At 36.7% G+C, this 21,479-nt stretch overlaps 1 protein-coding gene across 5 annotated transcripts in view; it reads left to right on the forward strand.

The window, feature by feature from the left end:
- The window catches only part of LOC114462101 (contactin-associated protein-like 4), a 91,143-nt gene that overhangs the window by 49,969 nt on the left and 19,695 nt on the right, over positions 1-21,479 (forward strand). For all 5 annotated transcript variants that reach the window (XM_028444728.1, XM_028444727.1, XM_028444725.1 and 2 more), the window contains 9 exons: positions 2,839-3,100; positions 4,826-4,975; positions 7,817-7,988; positions 11,592-11,698; positions 13,391-13,510; positions 13,583-13,783; positions 15,526-15,688; positions 18,142-18,269; positions 18,665-18,835. In XM_028444728.1, the coding sequence (XP_028300529.1) occupies positions 2,839-3,100; positions 4,826-4,975; positions 7,817-7,988; positions 11,592-11,698; positions 13,391-13,510; positions 13,583-13,783; positions 15,526-15,688; positions 18,142-18,269; positions 18,665-18,835 (1,474 nt within the window). The remainder of the gene's footprint in view (positions 1-2,838; positions 3,101-4,825; positions 4,976-7,816; positions 7,989-11,591; positions 11,699-13,390; positions 13,511-13,582; positions 13,784-15,525; positions 15,689-18,141; positions 18,270-18,664; positions 18,836-21,479) is intronic.

Below are 21,479 nucleotides of genomic sequence, written 5' to 3' on the forward strand. Positions count from 1 at the left end.
GCAAAAGGATAAAAATCTTTCAGACCTTTTCGACGAAGAGTCATTAAAATCAATGATCCTGGAAGACAGAGACAGAAAACAGCGTGTCCTCATTTACAGGTCTGAGAGAGTTTTAAAGAGAAAGGATAAAACCAGATTGATGCCTTTCTGTCTTTCAGCCTTTGGCAGCTAGCTTAAACTCTTCTCATTTACTTTTATACGGCTCTTGTTAAATCTTTTGAAACTGTTAAAATCTTTCACTGGGTGATGCCTATGCAAGATGGCAAACATCAAGGACAAAATAAGATACAATTACTATTTCAGATATAGATTTAAGGAGTCATTTAAACATTTTAAAAAGACAATGTAATCCTGCTAATAGACAAATAAATAGATAATTAAAAACAGGTGAAAATATTACCTCCTTTTAAGAAGTAGGTCATAAAGTCTTTGGCCACGGCTACATTATATTTCAGAATAAATTATTCCAAATTCAATTATTTGGAATGAAAGTGTTCTGCATCATGTTTACATGGAAATAGTAATTCCAAATTGAGGTTGAAATGGAAAACAAGTTTATTCAGCTTTAAGTTTTGGGGTTGGGAATCGTTCTGATTGAACAGGGGGCGAACATGACGTAAAACATCTATTGGGAAAAAACACACAACAAAACTTTTCTTTTTGGCTACAACATAGAAGACGACATAACAAGAACTGTTTTCACTTTAATTTGATTGTAGTTTTGAAGCAGCAGCTCAACAATAACATACCGTTTCACTTTGGTCCACTGAGCAGAATTAGATAGGAAGTAATCGCTGGTACAAAAAAAAAAAAAAACAAGTAAAGTAAAACTCTGGAAAACAATAACCAGAATAAATAGTTGCTCCCTGGTGAAGATAGTAGCTCTAACAACCAATACAATGATAAAGTTGGTGATATTACAGCCTGTGCATGCAGTTTGGGGCTGCATTTATCTCTGAAAAGTAACCGTGTTTTAGTTTTAGTGTAACCTGTCATTTGCCCGTGTGAATTTCCATTTTGGAATATGTCATCACCAGCGCGTCATCGCGACAAGTCGAGCATGCACCGAACGAACGAAATTAACTTAAAGCGGAATTAAGCGTTTACAAGATTGAGGAATTATTTAATTCGGAATTAAGTTCAAATCGAGATTCAATCAGTTTAAAGAGAAATACATTTTTATTCTGAATTAAAGGGGAATTAAAGCTGTCATGTGAAAGTGGCCACAGTTTGTGGGATTCATGGCCTTCCATCTGACTTTCTCCAAGTAGGAAGTCGGAAAACCCAGAGATATCTTGAACGCAGTATTTCTGCTGTTGATGTATTGCACGTTTCCACACATTTTCATGCCCCACCCACTTCCACGGCTCCTAAGCGATTTAGGCTGACAGTATCTTATACAGTGCCCCTTTATACAAACATTTCTATTATGGCTCCAACATCCAGCTCAATTAGACTTCATGGATTCCAACACTTCCTGCTGGGAGAGAGCATTTCTATTCCCAGTTGCAAGAAAACCTCTCACTTCCTCACAACTTTTTGTGCTCCTCCTCCTCCTTTTTTCTTGTTTTTGTTTTTTTTACATGAAGGTCATTATTATGCTAATGGTCACTGTCATGATTAATATCGAGATCATCATTATTTTCTTCATTTGCATCAACATCCACTTAAGATTCCCATTTGTCATCTTCATCAGCAGACCTGCCAGCGTTTTCATAATCTCCTTCATTATCTTCATCAGTGCCGCAACAATAACAACCACAGTTTGGAGCAAAGAGGCGCAAAGCTAAAAAAAAAAAAGGACAGATATGAGACGAGTGGAAAACTAATAAGAGGACAAAATGCAATGTGTTTAATTAAATATTTACTGATAAATGTCTGTATTATTATAGGTTAAGATGCTGATTTGAATTATAATTTATTCCCTTTTTTTGTACACAGTAAAATAGAAGAATAGGTTATAATAATAAGTTGTGTCTGTATATCTGTGGTTTAGCCCAGGGGTTTTTCAACTGCTGGGCCGTGGCACACTTGTGTGCCATAAGAGATCAGGTGTGCCGTGGGAAATTATTCAATTTCACATAATTGTCTAAAAAGAAATGTCTGAATTTTTTTTTTTTAAAACTCACACTCTTAACGATTAACAACACAAAAAATGAATTGTTATTAATAATAATAATAGTAATAATAATAATAATAATAATAATAATAATAATAATAATAATAATAATAATATTAATAATAATAATAATAATAATAAATACTATATAAATGTAGATATATTATATAAAACAAAATAATATTTAACAGAATAATTTTCAATAGTAGTTCTAATTTTTGTTTTATATTTGCATTCAAGACACTTTGATAAGAATGACTGCCTATTGTTAATTACAATTTTCATTTGAAAAAATTAATAGAAAATATTGTAAGAGATTTGTTTGCTGTTGTATTAAAAGCATTTCTAAGAATGACTGCAGATTGTTAATTGCACTTTTTATTAGAAAGAAAAATTATGAAAGATTATGAAAACTGTTTTGTTTGTGTTTATTTGATTTCTATTCAAGACACTTTGATAAGAATGACTGTATATTGTTAAAGTTAAATTATTTAACATTTTTGGTTGATGGTGTGTCTTAAGATTTTTTCAAGCAAAAATATGTACCTTGGCTAAAAAAAGGTTGAAAAACCCTGGTTTAACCATCATTAGTATGTTGGTAGATGTCTCCTTTATCCAATAAATGCATTTAAGACCTCTGACATCAGGTCATTCTGTGTCAGCCTCTGCAGGTGATGAATATTCAGACTTTAATAATAGTTTTCCTCTCTCTCTCTTAGGGTAATGTCACCTTCACTTGTGCTGAGCCTTTGTCCGTCAGCGTGACATTCACTGACTCTCACAGCTTCCTGCACTTACCCACATTATGGTCATCAGGGATGGTTTCTGTAGCTCTGCAATTCAGGACCTGGAACAGGGCGGGGCTGCTCTTGACCTTTGAACTCCCACAGACGGACGGGACAGTTTTCCTGTTTCTGAGCGAGGCCAGGCTTCGGCTGCTCATCAGTCAAGATGGCAGAGCCCCGTTGGAGCTCAGCACAGGTAATGAAAACACATGAACTCATGGTTTACGCCCAATCAGCCAAGAAAGGAAGAACCAGTGTTTTATTTTTGACCTGATCGATAAACTGCTTCAACAGTGTTTTTGGAATCAATCCTTCTATTTTATACAAACTCATCACTGGTGTTAAATATTTAAACTCTAATTCAGAGATGGGCAACTTTTATCACAGCTTGGGCAACAAAAATATAATGGTTTGGTCTGAGGGCCACATTATTAACATTCATGATAGGATTTACAATAATGACCAATCTGAGCATTAATAATACAGAAGAATTGTGTATTTTTCTGTAATGTATGTTTTCTGTGAAGGAATTTAGTGTGTTTTTATAGTAGTTTTGTGTTTTTTAATTGTAGCTTTGTGTTTTTGGAGTCATTTTGTGTGTTTTTGGAGTAATTTTGTGTGTTTTTGAAGTCATTTTGTGTATATTTTCTGTCATGTATGTTTTCTTTAGAGTAGTTTTGTGTGTTTTTAATTGTAGCTTTGTGCTTTTGGAGTTTTTATCTGTATCTGTATGTTTTTTTGAAGTCATTTTGTGTTTTTATTGTAGTCTTGTGTTATTGGAGTCATTTAAATCTGTGTACCCTTTGTTCTTTGGTTATTTCGTTTTAAAACCAAATCAAAATAACAAGTGAAAAGTGTGGTTATTTTGTTTTACTGACTTAAAACCAAAACAGAAATACAGAAAAACCAAAAACCAAGCAAGCAGCGTTTTTCAGTTTTAAAATGAAATCTTCTGTGTGTGTAATATTTGGATATTTACGGGGGAAACTAGGGCGAGAGCTTCATGTTTTAATCTCACCACACAGTGGGGACACACGGACGGACATGTACTTTCCTGCATTTCATAAAAAAAATTATCTTTGTGAACTGAAACGTTATTAATAAATAAATAAATAAAAACCAATAAATGGATGATGCGTAAAACATGCACATGATTTGTGATAAAGGAACAAGGGGTGATGTAATGAATCTACTGGTGCTCCTTTTTTCTTGTGATCAACTTCCGTGCGTGAGCTAAGCCTGCTGTTAGTGGCTAGAGGAATTATAATGTGCAAAATAAATATTTTTACTGCACTCATAAAAGCTGTAATTGTTTTTTGCAAAAGTATGAAATCGTAGAAGTTCTAACGTCTATTGTTTCTCACACCAGCCTCACAGTTGATAGTCAGTCACTGGTTTCTTTGGATACTATACATAAACGTGAGCAGCTTTTTATGAGCTAAAATATCCACAGACTGCATGAAAACATGGACAGGACCAGAAAACTTCTGAAATAAATTCTAAACAGTCCTATTGTGTGAGGAAATATTTAAATATCTCACAAACAGAACAAGTTTAAAAAACAAAAAACAAAACAACAAAAAAACTACAGAAAAAGACAAATGTTTTGTGTATTTTTTTATTTTTTTTAATCATTTTTGGTTTTTATTTTGTGCATTTACTTTAGGGGTCACACAAAATCGAGGGCTGCATGTGGTCCCTAGGTTGCTAGTTTCCTATGTTTGCTCGAATCAGTTTAGCCTGCATGTATTTGCGTAAGAAAATATAGATAATTAGAGGAGAAATGATAAAATCCAACATCTACCCTAGCAGAACAGCAACACTGTCATCTCCTCTAACAGGCTGCTGCCCTCCCCATAATGTGATGTGTGTGAGTCGATGTGTGTGTACTTGTGTTGGTATGTTTATCACATGCTTTCAGGCTCAGGGCTGAACGACGGTCAGTGGCACGCTGTGGAGCTGCTGTTCACAGAGGATCATCTGAGCATCACAGTGGACAAAGATGAAGGAGCCACGGCTCACACCAGCACTACATCCACCACGTCCTCAGAGATCCAACTTTTCTTTGGTGGTAAGAAAACAAATGCACTCCTTTTTTCTTCTTCTTCTTTTTTTTATTTTTTTTTATTTTTTGTAGTAAACTGGTGCCAGCAGTTTCAGTGTGTGAGCATTCTGGGACACATTTCTCAATAATTTCTAAGTATTTCTAAAAGCTTTTGTCTTGTTAGATATATTAAATGAAACAGAAGTGTTTTAATATTTAGCTGTGGAAGACGGAAAAACTTCTAATGAGACATTTAGGCTCGTTAATATTCATGCAACTCTTGTAATAATTATCATTGCTGGTTCCTTTTTCAAGGTTTAGTAGCACTGAGAGACCAACAACCCTGTAAAGTGCCCCGTCCTTCATCTTTTCTCTTCTTCTGTTTTCATTTGGCATGTTTTTGCTACTAATGATGGGGCTTGTTAATGTTTTACTTTCTTTGCCTTTTCCTTCTTCACACACTTTATGAATAAAATTATCAACCAAATATAGATGTTGTAATAGTCTACAGTGTGCTAAAAGCCATACAGTTTTTTTTAAAGTTTTGCTAATAAATGTGCAACCCGTGCATACCAAATGTCCCAGTTCACCTACCAATAAACACAGGAAATTATGCTGATTGTGAATCTGCAAAAAAAGGCATAATTGGAAAATAAAACCCTGTTTTTAAAATGTAATGTAATGAAATTTTCTGCTTGCATCAGTTCAGCTGTTTAAAAAAAAACGAGCGGCTCTTGCCCAGTCTTCTTCTGTCTGTGTAATTTACGCAGTGACAGTAAGCTGTGACTCATCAGATAAATGCATTTAAAGCAAAGCAGAGCTGCAGTTTCAGGCCATCACAGATTCCTTTGACTATTTCATCTTGTATGATATGAACCTCGGCTCAGGTTTTGAATTGATTAAAGAATAACAATAACTTTAATTAAAAAACTAAAAAGTAAGTGTTTTAAAGTTAAGAAACAATCCCAGTGTGTTTACAAAACCTTTAAACATGTATTGTTTTATTATCAAGCAGTCATCTAATGCAGTGGTTCCCAAACAGGGGTACATGTACTCTTAATGGTACAGGAGCACATTGCATTGCACAATGAATTTAAAAATAATTGGGAAATTTTCCTAGTTCCTTTTTAGGCTGTTTTTGGACAAATTCACCAGAAACTAACAGTACTATTTATGTTTCATTTTCATTTATTAGTTTTTCAGGACCTTTTCTTTGATCTCCTGAAATGTTTTGACTGTCAACTGCCAGTCTTCCTCAGAGGTGTTGGCTGATCGCTTTGAAGTGTCCAATGCTTGGACACAGTTTCATTCATGACTTCTGTGTAATAATTGGAATTATTAACAGTACTATTGCTCAATAAAATATGATATTTTCTTGTAATTTATTGAAACAGGATTTTTTTTGCTGCAAAGGCCATTTCATCACTTCTGACATTAGGAGACACACATTTGCTACATTTTACAAAGGAGACTGTATTAACTTAGTATTAAAGTAATCACATTAAAGTTGCCTTTTTTTTAATTCCACTTTAAATTCCACTTAATTGTAGATTAAGCCTTTAGGGACCAATGTTCGAGACACAACTAGGGGTTTAGGAGAGTCTGCTGTCCCACAAATGAAAACACATATGAAATTATGGAGAGGTTATGATATCAAGCTGGGGTACACATGATTTGACAAAAATGCAAAAGTGGTACACGGGACAAAAAGAGTGGGAATTACTGTTCTAATGGGAATGGTCTCTAAGTAACTTTTTTACCTTAATAATAATAATAATAATCCATCAATTTTATATAGCGCTTTATCATAGACACTCAAAGTCGCTTTACAGAATTAAGGCATTATTCTTTCACTCCACACTTAGTGGTGGTAAGCTACTATTGTAGCCACAGCTGCCCTGGGGCAGACTGACGGAAGCGAGGCTGCCATAGTGCGCCATCGGCCCCTCCGACCACCACCAACACTAACTCACACACTACATTCATACTGGCAATGTAGGTGAAGTGCCTTGCCCAAGGACACAATGACAGATACCACTGGGGTGACTGCCACCCCACTGTGGCACCTGGAATTCTCAGTGGTCTCCCATCCAATTACTAACCAGGCCCAGACCTGCTTAGCTTCTGAGATCTAACGGGATCGGGCAATGACAGGCTTCCTTTTCATAGTCCCTGTGAGGGTAATACAAGTGTTTATGGGGTGATTGGGGGTCTTTTATCTCCCCCATGCTGTCTCTAGCCAGAAAACCTAACTTGTAACAGCCCAATACAAACTAATGCTAGTTTATGACCAGCCCCGTGGCTGCACACGGTTGTCTACAAATTCACTTTTCTCAAACTTATATCATGAAAAAGGCAGAGAAGACCTTTGTCCGAGGAATGGTGAAACTCCATGCAGTGACAGCTCAGCAGCAACACACAGCAATCACGTACCGTCGTCGTGGCAACAGGCAGGAGTTTTTAATCAGAGGGATCTTTTTTATCAGGAGCGATGATCAGATTTTCTATTTGGTTTGAATTTATCTAGAGATAATTTGATGACAACCAGTTGTTGATACAGGATATATACAATCTATGAACTCAGCTAAAAAGTGAATCTCTGAGTCATTAACGGAGCAGTACAACTGGATATCGTCAGCATAAAAATGATAAGACATTTTTAAAACCACGGATCAACCTACAAAAAGCATCAGATACAACAAAAACAAAACAGGCCCCAGAACCGAGCCCTGGGCAACTCCACATGATAGGTTGGAGTGTTTACGACAGTGACATAACCAAAGGGACCTTTAGGGGGAGCGCTAAGCGCAAGTTACTTAGTTCTGCTTTAATATTATCCCATTTTTTTTATTGTGTTTTAATCCATAGGTTGTCCTCGTCAGAGGAATGGGGAGACATGCAGAAACCCCTTCCAGGCGTTTCAGGGCTGTATGCGTCACCTGACTCTGGATGATGGAGTTGTGGACCTCATCAAAGTTCAGCAAAGGATGCTGGGAAACTACAGCCATTTACAAATCGATACGTGTGGCATTGTTGACAGGTCAGAAGATTTGTGCTCTTGATGATATAAATGTAGCATTGCCAAGAACCAACTATCTTCATAATAGGTACACATCATAGTTGTTTTTAGCTGTCGTTTGTGTGATCAACAGCAGATGCAGAACTTTATAGTTGCATTGAGTTTGATATCATATTTGTAACGCTGCTGATGTGTTTCCAATACAGTTTCCACCATTAATATGTTTGATAAAACACCAAAATCCAGAACCAAAGACCCAAATGCGCAACCAATAAAGGATATCTGAAACTTTTGCCCAATTACTTTGAAAATGGAAAAAAAACACACAAGCATGTGTTTCTTTACGCTGTCTCTGCTTTTCACTCTCATCTGTAAGTAGATTTATATTGTTGATTTATTTAATCAGATGAATGAAAACAGTTTTTTTCTGTTATTGCTTTTTTTCAGCTTCTCCGTATGGGTTTGTTTTGCTAAAGCATATAGATTTATTTGTTTTCCCTAAAGAAAAGTTTTGCTGACATGGCCCTAATAAATCATAGGATTGGAGTTACCACAGTGACTGGGATACACAAAACAAAAGCTTCCCTCTCCGTCTTTCTCCCTTTCCATATGTGAACACTCAGTTGGAAGTTACTGACACTTTAAATAACCAACTTTTTTGCCAAACTTCTTTTGCTTCTGAACAATACCGTTATCGCCCTCACGGTGACCTTTTTCTCCTCGGTGCGAGAGCGTAGACAGGTGTGAGTGTGTATGTATTGAAGCGAGACAGATGAAGTTGTTTGGAAGCAGTAATCGTAACCTCTTTGCCTCCGTCAGGCACCTGACAGCTTAATAATGCCCTGTCAATGGACACACACACACACACAAACAAAGGCGCACACACAGACCATTGAATGACCGGTGTGTGTGAGAGTTTGACATGAGACACCTAACACCCCTTTACAGATTTTCTTGTATTGTTGTTTATTTCTCATGCACCAGAAACAGGCTCCACATGTCAACATAGCTGGTTGCTATGGATACCAGGCTGGTTTAGGCCCACACCTTAGCACACTTAACCAAGGTTTGACACTCAGTCAGTCCAGTGAATGCATGTAGATCATTGGAGATCTTTGCTGTGTGGATTCAGCCAGGACACAACCTATGAGATTTAGTAAGCATTTGGCCCCACCCCCTTAAAGCTGCTATAGAACTTTTTTTAATCAGATAAAGACATAGGCTGTGTTTGAAATGGCATAACTGTACTATGCACTACAAACTCAATGAGTATATACTGTCTACTATGTACTTTAAGTATGGTTAGGATGATTAGGATGGTGGCCGTTCTCACTGAAGTATGTACTAAAGTTTCCCAAGATGCATTTAAAACAAACGACAAAAACCTGAAGCACACTAAAGCTAAATATCTACGTTGATTCTCCACCTTTGAAAATTCTGAAAACATTTTAAGTGAGAAAGTGACCTAGTAGAATATCAACATGTGGTCAGTTGATCCTTAAAACTCGCGGAAAACATATTTCATGTCGACATTTCTGCAATTCTCGGAGACACGCCATTGTAAACTTCCAGTTAACTTCAAAACAAGAGCCCTCTTTACAAAAGCATTAAAAAACCTAAGAGAAGAAGAGATGCTTTTGTTTTGAAAAGAGAATGTTTGATTTTTATCTTCTAGCCGGTCCCAGGACAATTTTACATTCTGTTCGCAGTGTGCCCATCATGCATACAGTACTTAAATGTCCTGATATAGTATACATCAGGGTATTTCTCATATACTACACACTCATTTTGACGTCAGACTTAGTATGCGATTTTGAACACATGGAAAAGCTGCAGTTCATTCCTAATAGGCTAAATTATTGCTAGAGTAGATAATGTTCACTTAGATTGGACATTATTTTAACAGTAATATTAACAGAAGCATGCAGCATTTTTAAAATCCGCATTGAGTGCTCTGCTTAACACAACATCGTCCATTAACTAATCAGCTGTTACTTTACCTGTCATTATCATTATAAGTTATAACCTGGCAAGAGCCAAATTGATGTGTTGCCCCTCCCTCTAACTCCAGTTCTCCACATCGATCTGGGTCTGTGTCTGGCAAATCTTTTCAGAACTAAGGAGAGACATGAACAGAATGCTTGAAGCTGATTGGGCGAAGCGCCTGTCCACCATGATTTGCTTTAGCCAATCACACGGTAACAAATGATGTCGTCGTCTTTGGCATACGCCGCAGAGATGCTGCTACAACAACAACAAGGCTCTGCTGGTGAAAACTTTTTTTGGGATAGTAATGCTGCGATCATTATGTCACTGAGTGACTTTTGCCATTTTTGCAACACGAGTATGAGAGTTAAGGACACGTTAACAATCCTCTTGCGTAATTGACATCTTTTTATTTTGATTCGGAGCTATGCTAATAGCGGTTGCCCAGCTAGTTCCTCTCCCCGTAACTGTGCATGCTTTGGCGCTTCTGCCTTCATCACACTCGGATATCCCGCCCTAAACCACAACACTGCCTCATGATTGGTTCTAACCATTTCGGTTCGGTTTCGATAGGCAAAGGCGGGAACAGCACAAGATGGATTCTGTTGTTTATGAACACCAGGAGAATCCATCTTGCAGGCAAGGTTTATTAGGCAGGAATGTTCATGTCTGGTTCTACAGGGCTGCTGTACAAACTCACTAATGGCTCTCACTGTTAAAACACGTTCCTTCAGTTTCTATACCCAAACCCCAGCGAACATAAATAGAGTAACAACAATGCTTATGTTTTTTTTGTTTTTGTTTTGTTTTGTTTGTCAAGGTCATCCACAAACACACACCATGTTCCCTAGGCTCAGCCGGTGTCTCTTTACAAACAGGAGTCACGTCTGGGTGATGGTTTAAGAAACATGGAACAGTGCAGGGGGCGCTCCATGGAGCAGCATGAAGCAACTTCCACTTAGCGTTCTGCCATAGAATATTATGTTTACCCCAATCCATGCATTTCAAAGGGGAGTTTACATGTTGTCTTTGAGAGTTATCATCCAACAGCCCGAAAATAGAATAGTGTTATGTACATTTTTAAATCTTTTTTTCAAGCAAATGATCTTGGAATGAATTATCTATGAGGCCTATACAAAATATCATACTAACGTACTATTCATACTAGGTCTGATGTCAAAATGAGTATGTAGTGCATTCACATTAGATAGTATGAAAAGATTGAGTACATGAGAAATACCCGTCACGTTTTCACTTAAAATGTTTTCAGCACTTTTAATGGTGGAGAATCAACGGAGATATTTAAGCTAAGTATGCTTCAGGTTTTTGTCGGTGTAGGTTTGAAATGCATCTTGGGAAACTTGGAAGTATACTTCAGTGGGAACGCTCATCGTTCTCATCATCCTAACATACTTAAAGTATATAGTAGACAGTATATACTCATTGGGCGTGTAGTGTATAGTACTTTAGTATGCAATTTCGTACACAGCCGATGACTGAAGTATGAAGGTTGGTCCAGTAGCTATAATTACATACAACTATCTATGTTACTTTCTCTGTCGTGTGGAGGTATTCCAAGTTGTAATTTTGGAAACGATGCAAACAAAGTGTTCCTCCTTCCCTCTCTCTTTGTCTCAGGTGTTCCCCGAGTCACTGTGAGCATGGAGGAAGATGCACTCAATCATGGAACACTTTCTACTGTAACTGCACTAACAGCGGCTACAGGGGAGCCACCTGTCACAGCTGTAAGTCCACAAAATGCATGAGGAGAAAACTGTATTCTATTTTCTGAACACAGTCTCGCATTTTGTTCATTTGGTGTTATATGTTAGCTGTAAATTCAGTTTTCTTAATGCACACGTGTTCTGAAAGCTGCTTTATTTTTTTGTACTTGAAAGTCTAATTTTCACTTAATTTAGTATGCCTACCTGTTGTTTGTCTTGATTTAGTTATTTTTTTGACAGGATTGAAAAGTATATGACAGCATATTTTATACATTACATTAACAGGAGCCTCAACGTTGATCCATTTACATTTTTTCTCCATGTTTGCAAATTTCCTCTTAAGTGCAATCTTTTTATGACAATATGCATGTTTTTCTCTTTTGAAAAATGAATTTTATATTGTTAAAAACAAAAGTGTATTTTTAAACTGACTGTAAACTCTTGTTTGATAAAAAAAAAAGCCTTTTAGGGCATTATTATGCACATATTGCAAGGTCAAATCTGCAGGAAATATTCCCATCAAAACAAAACAAACAGGAAAAATAATATTTTAATCTTAAAGTAACACAACATTAATGATACTTGGGTAATGGATAGTAATGTCTTATAAAGGGTAATAAATCCTTGATCTAAAATGGGAACAGTGCTTTATAAGGATAATAAAGTCATTATTATGCACTTATTAACAGTTAACTGTTTTGAAGTTGCAGCTTTTCAGAAAAGATGCATAGTTTTGAACGAGCTTTGTCCAAAAAGACAGGAATGAAAACCAAGTATTTAATATAATAAAATCATGTAGGAAATGCTGATTGTAAAGAATAAAATGAAAATGGATTCAGGATGAGCGTAATGAGGCTTACAGCGTATGAGGGAAGGAGATCCCTCCCCAGGCAATGTTCTTTCCACATGAAAGGATTTCTAATTATTGCCATTATTATTAATATTATTATCTTAGGTGGGAGACGGTGGCTCCGATTGGTTTGTCGACTGTAGACAAAGTAGAGGATTGAGAACTTAAGCATCTATCAGCAAAATTATGGTATTGTTCTATGAAAAAATGGTCAAAATTAGTGTAAAAGATGGTGAAATGGGATTTTAAAAACCACAGAAATTGTTTAAAAGTTGCAAATTAGAGTGGCCAAAAAAGAACGGAAAGGGTTGAAGGGTTGAAAGTGTCAATATTGGCTTTAAAGTGGCAGACGTGGGAGGAAAAAGTGGGAACAATTAGTTTAAACTGGCAAATAATGGGCATGGCAAATAAATTGGCAAAAATAAGCATGAAATATGGTGAAAAGAGGTTAAAAGTGACAATAATGTGTCAACATATATGACATTAGGTGGGAAAGCGGTGGAATGGGTTTTTAAAGTGCCAAAAATGTTTTGAACGTGGAAAAAATGTGCAAAAAAGGCATTGCAATTTAATGGAGAAGTGATAGAATATGCATTTTAGAAAAGGAGCAAAAAATATGTTAAGAATAAGTGATGATTTAGGTTAAAATATAGCAAGTTTGGTGTAGTTGCAGAAAAAGGTATAAATTAGCAAAAATAGGCTCAAATTGTTGAAAAAATATTCTTGGTTTCTTGCAGGCATCTTGCGACCCCAAGGTTGAAAACCACTGGTCAGACAAGCGCTATTATAAAGCCATAATACCTGTCATTTAGCAACCTGACCAATCAGCAGTCAAATTAACATGTTCTCTTTTCTGCTCTCAGCATCTTATGAACAGTCGTGCGAGGGCTACAAACATAAAGGAAACACATCTGGACACTACTACATAGACGTGGACAGAAGTGGACCAATCAAACCACAACTTGTTTACTGTAACATGACGGGTAATACTCTTTTTAATACTCCCTGAGTAAACATCGTGTCTCAGTGTCTGAGCGTTTTGTCCCTGTGTTTAGAGGAGCAGACGTGGGTGGTGATTCAGCATAATAACACAGAGCTGACCTCCGTCCGTCCCTCGCCTGGGAAAAGCCAACACGTTGTGGACTTGGACTACTCCTCTGAAGACGAGCCATTAGCAGCCATCATCAGTCAGTCTGAGTACTGCGAGCAGGAGCTCTCCTACCACTGCAGGAAGTCCCGCCTCCTTAACACACTTGGTATTTGGTAGTTTTAAGCCTAATGTGTTTTTGTGAGGCACGGTTAGTGATTTATTGTGCCATTGCTAAGGATGTTAAATGATGGTGCGGGAAAGTGTATTTTAAGAGTAATATAAAGTTATTTGGATAAAGTTTGATGGAAGATTAATACTACAGACCAGAATTGTGATTCACTTGTTTATTCATGATGAAAGTAACAAGATTTTACATTTGCTCCTTATCTCACTAAAACCACATTTTTATTTTCCAATCCTATAATACAGTGGTTCCTAAACTTTTCACAGTCCCGTACCCCTTCAGACATTCAACCCTATTTTTCAATTGCAATTGCAATTAACAATATGCAAGTGTCTTATAATAATAATAATAATAATAATAATAATAATGGCTTGGATTTATATAGCGCTTTTTTCAAGGAGACTCAAAGCGTGTACAGAAACCATTGTTCATTCACACCAGTCACTCACGCAGTCATACCGGTGGAGGTAAGCTACAGTGTAGCCACAGCTGCCCTGGGGCATACTGAGAGAAGCGTGGCTGCCATTTTGCACCTACGGCCCCTCTGACCACCACTAACATTCATGCCAGTGTCGGTGTCATGGGGGGCATTCGCTGGCAGTGCCCCCCCCCAGCTGACCTACTGTGCCCCTCACACACACACACACACACACACACACACACACTTCCCACTACAGAAGGAGCTTTTTATTAATCAAAGATATTTGATTGGCTATCGCAACTGACAACTGACTGTGTCCATTCACAGACAGCGGACAGGAGTCTGCTCCATAGATATAATATACTGTGGTGTAATTGTGCTATTGAGCGTACTCTAGAGCTGTTGTTATGTAGGATCAGCCAATATAATGTGTATATGTCTATGGCCTGCTCTGTTGATTCACGTCACTCACATTGCTGCATCGCGACAAAGCGAGAGCGCAGATGGAGGGCAGGAAGTGAAGCTTGAGAATCAAAATGCTCATGTTTTGTGTAGTTTACGGATGCTCCAATCGTTCTAACCCGAGAAAAGGAAAATAAATTTTATAGAGTACCGAAGATTGTTGTTCACAAAGGTGAGAAATGTAAAAAGCTCACAGAACAGCACTGTAAAAAGTGGATTTTAAACCTACGTCTGTGGTCGGGAGGAGCAGAGTGTGTGTGGGCAGTTTTCTGAATGCCTCCCATTTAATACTGCCTGACGCCGACTCTGATTCATGCACAATTCATACCTTGCCCAAGCACACAACGACAATGTCCTGGATAGAGTCTTTAATAAAAATCAAACAAAAAGCAAAAAAAAAAAAAAAATTGATCATCTTTCATATTTTGCATACTTGATACACGTTGTGGGAGGGATAACAGCAAGTTTAAAAAAAAACATTAAATATGATTATAACTACAATTTAACTTTATTCTGTTAAATATTCTTTTGTTTTACATTATCATTGTATATGATATCTATATATTATATATAAATACATTATTATTAATAATAATAATAATAATAATAATAATAATAATAATAATAATAATAATAATATATAATACATTTTATAATTCAGTTTTGCTCTGTATTAAAGTACCGTACTAGCAGCATTACAATAATGCGTTGTCCTAACACTGACTGTAGTAAATAGTTTGTAAAATGCAGAACAAACAAAAACACATCTTTGCACACAAAGATTTTATTTTGTAGTTTTTTTTTTTCTGTTTTTAATCGTTTCTTTTGTGTGTGCTTTCAGAGGGTCCTCCTTTCAGCTGGTGGGTTGGTGGTCCCAGTCCAGGACAGGGTCAGACTTTCTGGGCTGGTGCTCAGCCTGGCAGTCAGCAGTGTGTGTGCGGCCTGCAGGACAACTGTGTGGATCCAAGTCACTTCTGCAACTGTGACGCTGATTATGACCTGTGGTAATGTTGTCCTGACTTTTTCTCTTTGATTAGCAGAGTTTGACAAAAAACAAACCCTAAAAAATCTTTGTAAATGCCCTAAAAACAATAAGCCTTTGCATAATGATCACTAGCTTTATATTATATGTTTTTTCTAATCTTAGTTACATTATATTTTCTGTTCTCTGCAAACATTTAAATTACAACGTCTTTGTTTGTGAATATTAAAAGATCCCAACAGACTGAACTGAAAAGTACTGGCATCATGTAATTTATGAGAAAAATAGCTAAAACATTTAAATCCTCAGTTTAATTAGGTTATAATTATCTTGTCAATTTTTTAGGCAGACTTGCCTTTTAAATGTGTTTACTGGTGTTGATATTTGGCCTCTGTTGCTTATATTTTCACACCCCTATTTAAAAGGGAGAAGACTAAGTGGAAATAATAATTAGGAATTGTATTTGCATAGCACCTTTCTCAGAACTTAATGATGTGTCATATTGCAAATAAAAAGAGGGGGAAAAAATGAGAAAAGAAACATTTTGATCATAAAGTTAGTGTGCATCCAAAAACACTCACAGACAATACATATAGGAAACAAAAAACAAATAAAAATGTTTTACTCTTCCTCCTTTTAATTTGAAAGTCTCCACTTTTTAATGTGTGTTCAAGCTATAAAATGTAGGACAGATCTCTTGACAGTAAATGGGTGTAATCCAATCCTATCTCTAAAAACTTGAATCCATCTATTTAAAGGTCACTTTCCCCAATCCGGGGTCCAATCCTGTCCTCAGACTTTTCCCATAATATTATGTAGAAACCTTTTCCTTGACAGCATCATTGGTCAAAGTAATGCACTGACAACATGTTTGTGACTCTTAGTTTAGGATTAAAGGTGTTTTCTTGCTGTTATCACTTCATCACACCCAGGATAGCAGCAGTGCAGCTCGAGGCTCATCCTAAATGTGTCATAAGTGATACCTATGATTGTGGTAAACATGGTAACTTTGTGGTTTGAAGAAGCCTCTAAATCGGGCTGACATGTCATCCTGAGAAATGTTGGAATGGAAACACATAGAATATGTGCCAAAAGAAAGTGCAACTAGAATATTTGCATTTCCTGAAGAAAATACAAGTGAGGATGCAGGTGCTGACAGGTGTCATTGAACACTGTATTAGCATTAGCCTAGCATTAGCATAGCATTAACATTATCATTCATTAGCTAGCATTAACATTTGCTTTAGCTAGTATTAGTACTAGCATTAGCTAACATTATTATTTGCTTGCATTAATTAACATTGGCATTACCCAAACATTAGCATTTACTAGCTGCTAACATTAGCATTTACTAGCTGCTAACATTAACATTTACTAGCTGCTAACATTAACATTTACTAGCTGCTGACATTAGCATAACATTTTGTGGTTTAACATAGAAAAAATAATGCATTAACCTAGCATTAACATTACCAGAGCATTAACAATACCATAGCATTAACATTACCAGAGCACTAACAATACCATAGTATTAGCTAGCATTAGTCAAACATTAGCATTAAGCTAGCATGAGCATTAACCTATTGTTAACCTATTATTAGTATTAGCCAAACATTAAAACTAACCTGGCATTAGGCTAGCATTAACCGAACATTAGCCTAGCATTAACAATAACTAGCATTAGCCAACATTAGCATTAGCCTAACAATAACGTTAACATTTACAATCATTAACTAACATTAGCTTAACATTAACGTATGATAGCATTAACCTAGCATTAACATTACCATAGAATTAGCTTAACATTAGCAATAACCTAATATTAGCATTAACCTAGCATTAACTTAGCATCAGCCTAGCATTAGCAACTCAAAACAGTTGACCCGACTAAACATATGCTTGGAAACTGTTTGACTTAAACATATGGTAAAACTAATAATGATTAGTCGTGTCAACTTTTATTCTTAATCTTAAACATCTGACAAATCAAACCAGTTAGCAGTGCTTATTATTCATTTAAAATCATTAATTTATTTACTTTCCAATTCATTTAACAGAAAATCATTATTTGTTACTATTGGAATTATTAAAGCTAATATTTTTTTTCCAGTTCATTATAGATTTTCTATGGTTTTACAATAATCTATTTTACAAAACCTTGAAAAGTAGTTAGCAACACATTCTCATCATGTTTTTGCTGCTGTTTATTTTTTGAAGTTAACACTTAACATGACCATGACAACAAAAAAGACAAGTGAAAAGGAAGTGATGGACGTGTATGCCAAAAAGGATTTGTCACGAGTCGCTTTTTGTTTTTACAAAACAAAATATTTTAAGTCATAATAATGTAAAAATCAAAACCTGGGTTCAGTAAGAACAATATTGTTAGGAATGAAATTCACAATGTTATATCAACTATCAAAGATTGAAAAGAGAAAAGTCACCATAAATCTCCCTGACTCGTATTAAACCCAGGACCAATGACTCAGGCCTGATCACCCATAAGGAGACCCTCCCAGTCCGCTCTCTGGTGCTGGGCGACGTCCAGCGACCGGGTTCAGAAGCTGCCTACAAGGTGGGACCTCTCCGTTGCCATGGAGACAGTAAGATCATTTCAACTCATTCTTTTAATCAGTGATTAAAAGAAAGAAAGATAACAAGAGTGAGCCTGAAAATTCAAATTAAACATACCAATCTGTTTAATTTTGCTCTAGAAAAATAGTGCTAATGCAACTTATTGTTATCAACAGAAAATGTTATGTAATGCTTTTTAGCTTTTAATTTTTTTCTGCATCAAGTTTGAAAAGCTTTACAAGCTTAAATAAACAAATGTAATGAGATGGCAGAGCTGTACTTTCTCTTTCCCTTCTGGTTAATTCGCTGAACATTAGTTTATTAATTTGTCTTTATTTGTCAGTGATTAAAATGATTTTTATTTGTATAATTAGTTTAATTTAAAGGATGCGTGAGATCTAATGAAGGCGTTTCTCTTGTGTAGGAAACTTGTGGAATGCTGCGTTCTTTGACAAGGCCACGTCCTATCTTCACTTCCCCACTTTTCATGGAGAACTCAACGCAGAAATTAACTTCCTGTTCAAAACGACATCCTCCTCTGGGGTTTTCCTGGAAAATCTCGGCATCAAAGACTTCATCCGAATTGAACTCAGCTGTAAGTGGACACAGGGTTATCAGTTGGACAGGTTTGGCCTTTTGGCAAAGTGGATATTATAACTAAAAACATGGTTAAATGTTTTTACAACAATAGTCATCTTGAAGCACTATTGAAATATAATAAAAAAAATTAAAAAAAACCCAACACATCGATCACAGTTCATAATTCAATAATAACAATAACACACAGGGATGGGATGTGACCAGCAATGCAGTATATCACTGGCAGGTGTCCTGTTCATCAGTCGGCAAACCAGTTTGGTATACCGAATAAAGTTTTAACAAATACATATATATTTATGAAACATGTTTTATTTTGAATTTTTTTTATTTTATTTTTTTTCAGACGAACATACTCAACCGCCCCCATGATGCATTGCGAGCGGTAGTGGTGCCGCCAGCCGGAATCCTGTACGCACTGTGCGTACAATTTTTGTGAGGGTGTAAAAAAAAAAAAAAAATCAAGAGTTTGAAGACACTTTTATTCCAATGTGCATACAGTTGCGACGGCTCTCCAGGGGCCCACCCTCTTTTCTGATCACTTCAAAATTCGTCGGAACATAGTCGCGATATACTGTATATCGTTTCAAAGGCAATTCAACGTAGATTAAAAGAGTCATTTGACTGAATTCTCGGGAAGGTGGTACATGCTATTTGGCGCGGAGACCTTTCGCGGGCCCGGCTGTAGTTTATCAGAACTTGTTTAAAGCTCTTTTAGCTGGGATTTGTGCGTGTCTCTCCACTTCCGGGTTCTTCTTCTTCTTCTTCTTCTTCTTCTTCTTCTTCTTCTTCTTCTGTTTTAATAGTTTTTGTGTTTTTACCATGTGTTTCTGCCTGGTGCGCCATCATCATGACATTTTGAAGTTAACCGGAAGTTTTGTCAGTAGCACATTGACGGGTCTCTGAAAATCTCCAAAACATTGCCGTAAAATGTGTTTCCGTGAGTTTTATGGAATAAATGACCACATGTTGATATTTTCAGAACTTTCAAAGGTGGAGAATCAATAAAGATATTTAGCCTCAGTGTGCTTCTCGTATACCTCAGTGGGAACGCTCAACATACTAACCATACATAATATATTGTAGCAGTGCTTTTTCCTCACCATCGCGACACTCAATAGTCCATTCAGCTGCTCTGAACTTCAGCATCAACTCTCGTAGCACCATTTCTGTCTTGTAAACTCCTTTCCTCTCTCTCTGAGCTCTGCACATCATGGGTGATCTCTCATCCAAAGGTGCGCTGCTGCCACCTACAGGTCACCAGTTGGTCACTACATCATTGTACAAGTTAGATATTCACCGGAGTGCTTCGTCACACTGTGTCCTAGCAACCATAGCCGCAAAACACAATTCATGTCTATAGACGTGAATGGCACTCAATGAGTTAATAAAAGAATGATGAATCAGCATTAAAGAAGCACAGACAATCACCCATTATGGAGCTCATCTGTCTCTCTTTCTGAGAGACACCACTAAAATCACCACTAATATAGCCACTCATCACAAAGGTCACTATACTTTCAGAATACAAAAACCCACAAATACAAAATATTTACAAACTTACGCCATAACTCCTCTAATAAATCAGTAGCACAGCAGAAAATTAAAATAAAATGCGTGCTTACATTTTATTTGTCAAAACAGCCAAAAAACAGCCATGGAGAACTTTTTTACATATTTCACAGACGAGGCCTGCCTTGTCTTTCATAAACCAAGAATAGCAGCTCATCTTGGCTTTGAACTGACTTTTAACTCAATGTCCATATCAGAACTTTCACCGTTGTCTCCTTCTCTTCTCTCTGTTGCTGAGTCCTCCTCATGTCCCCTGAATAGTTCTACTCCTATGTCCTGTCTGTTGCTGCTGCATTAGCATCGTTACTACAGGTGCTGCTGCTGCTGCTCTCCTCCACAGAAACAAGCTTGGACTTCTGAACCTCAGGCTTAGCTTCACTTATTGGCTTAAAAAAGCTTTAAAAGCAAATGAGGTGCTGGGAAAAAAAAAAAAAAAAGTGCAGCATCCAATTAAATAAGTGCTGGTGCAGTGTAAAATAATACTACCGTCAAAATAATCCTACGGTGGACAATGGGCATGTGCACCTGGCGAACTGCGTATGCGCGTCCCTCATGTTGGATATCGCCTTAAAAAAACCTACGGACAAGTTACCCTAACCCTGCATGGTTATAGTAACAAAATATTGCACGTATACATGTAAACATTTACTACACTATTAGTGCGCATGCGCCCATAGAAACATTTCACGCATAGGATTATTTTACATTACACCAGTCAATATCTGGGTGGTGCCAGGATCTGGTCCAAATTAAGCTCTGTATTGTAGACAGTATATACTCATTGAGTTTGTAGTGCATAATACGGAGTATGCCATTTTGAACACAGCCTTTGTGTACAAAACGACAGAAAAAGTTAAATAAAGATTATTCAGTCCAAACAGCTTCTCTAGGTAATAGTAGTCACTACTAGGTCAATAGAGTCTAATTCCATGAACATCAGTCAATTAGGAACAGAGATATGTATTTTTGAAATTTCACTAATATTTTTTTTTATTTTTTAGGCTAATCCAGATATGGGATATTGATCCGGATCATCCCCAAAATCCAATCACTTGTTACATATTTCATTG

Source organism: Gouania willdenowi, chromosome 4 (genome assembly GCF_900634775.1).
Source record: "Gouania willdenowi chromosome 4, fGouWil2.1, whole genome shotgun sequence".
Taxonomy (NCBI): domain Eukaryota; kingdom Metazoa; phylum Chordata; class Actinopteri; order Blenniiformes; family Gobiesocidae; genus Gouania; species Gouania willdenowi.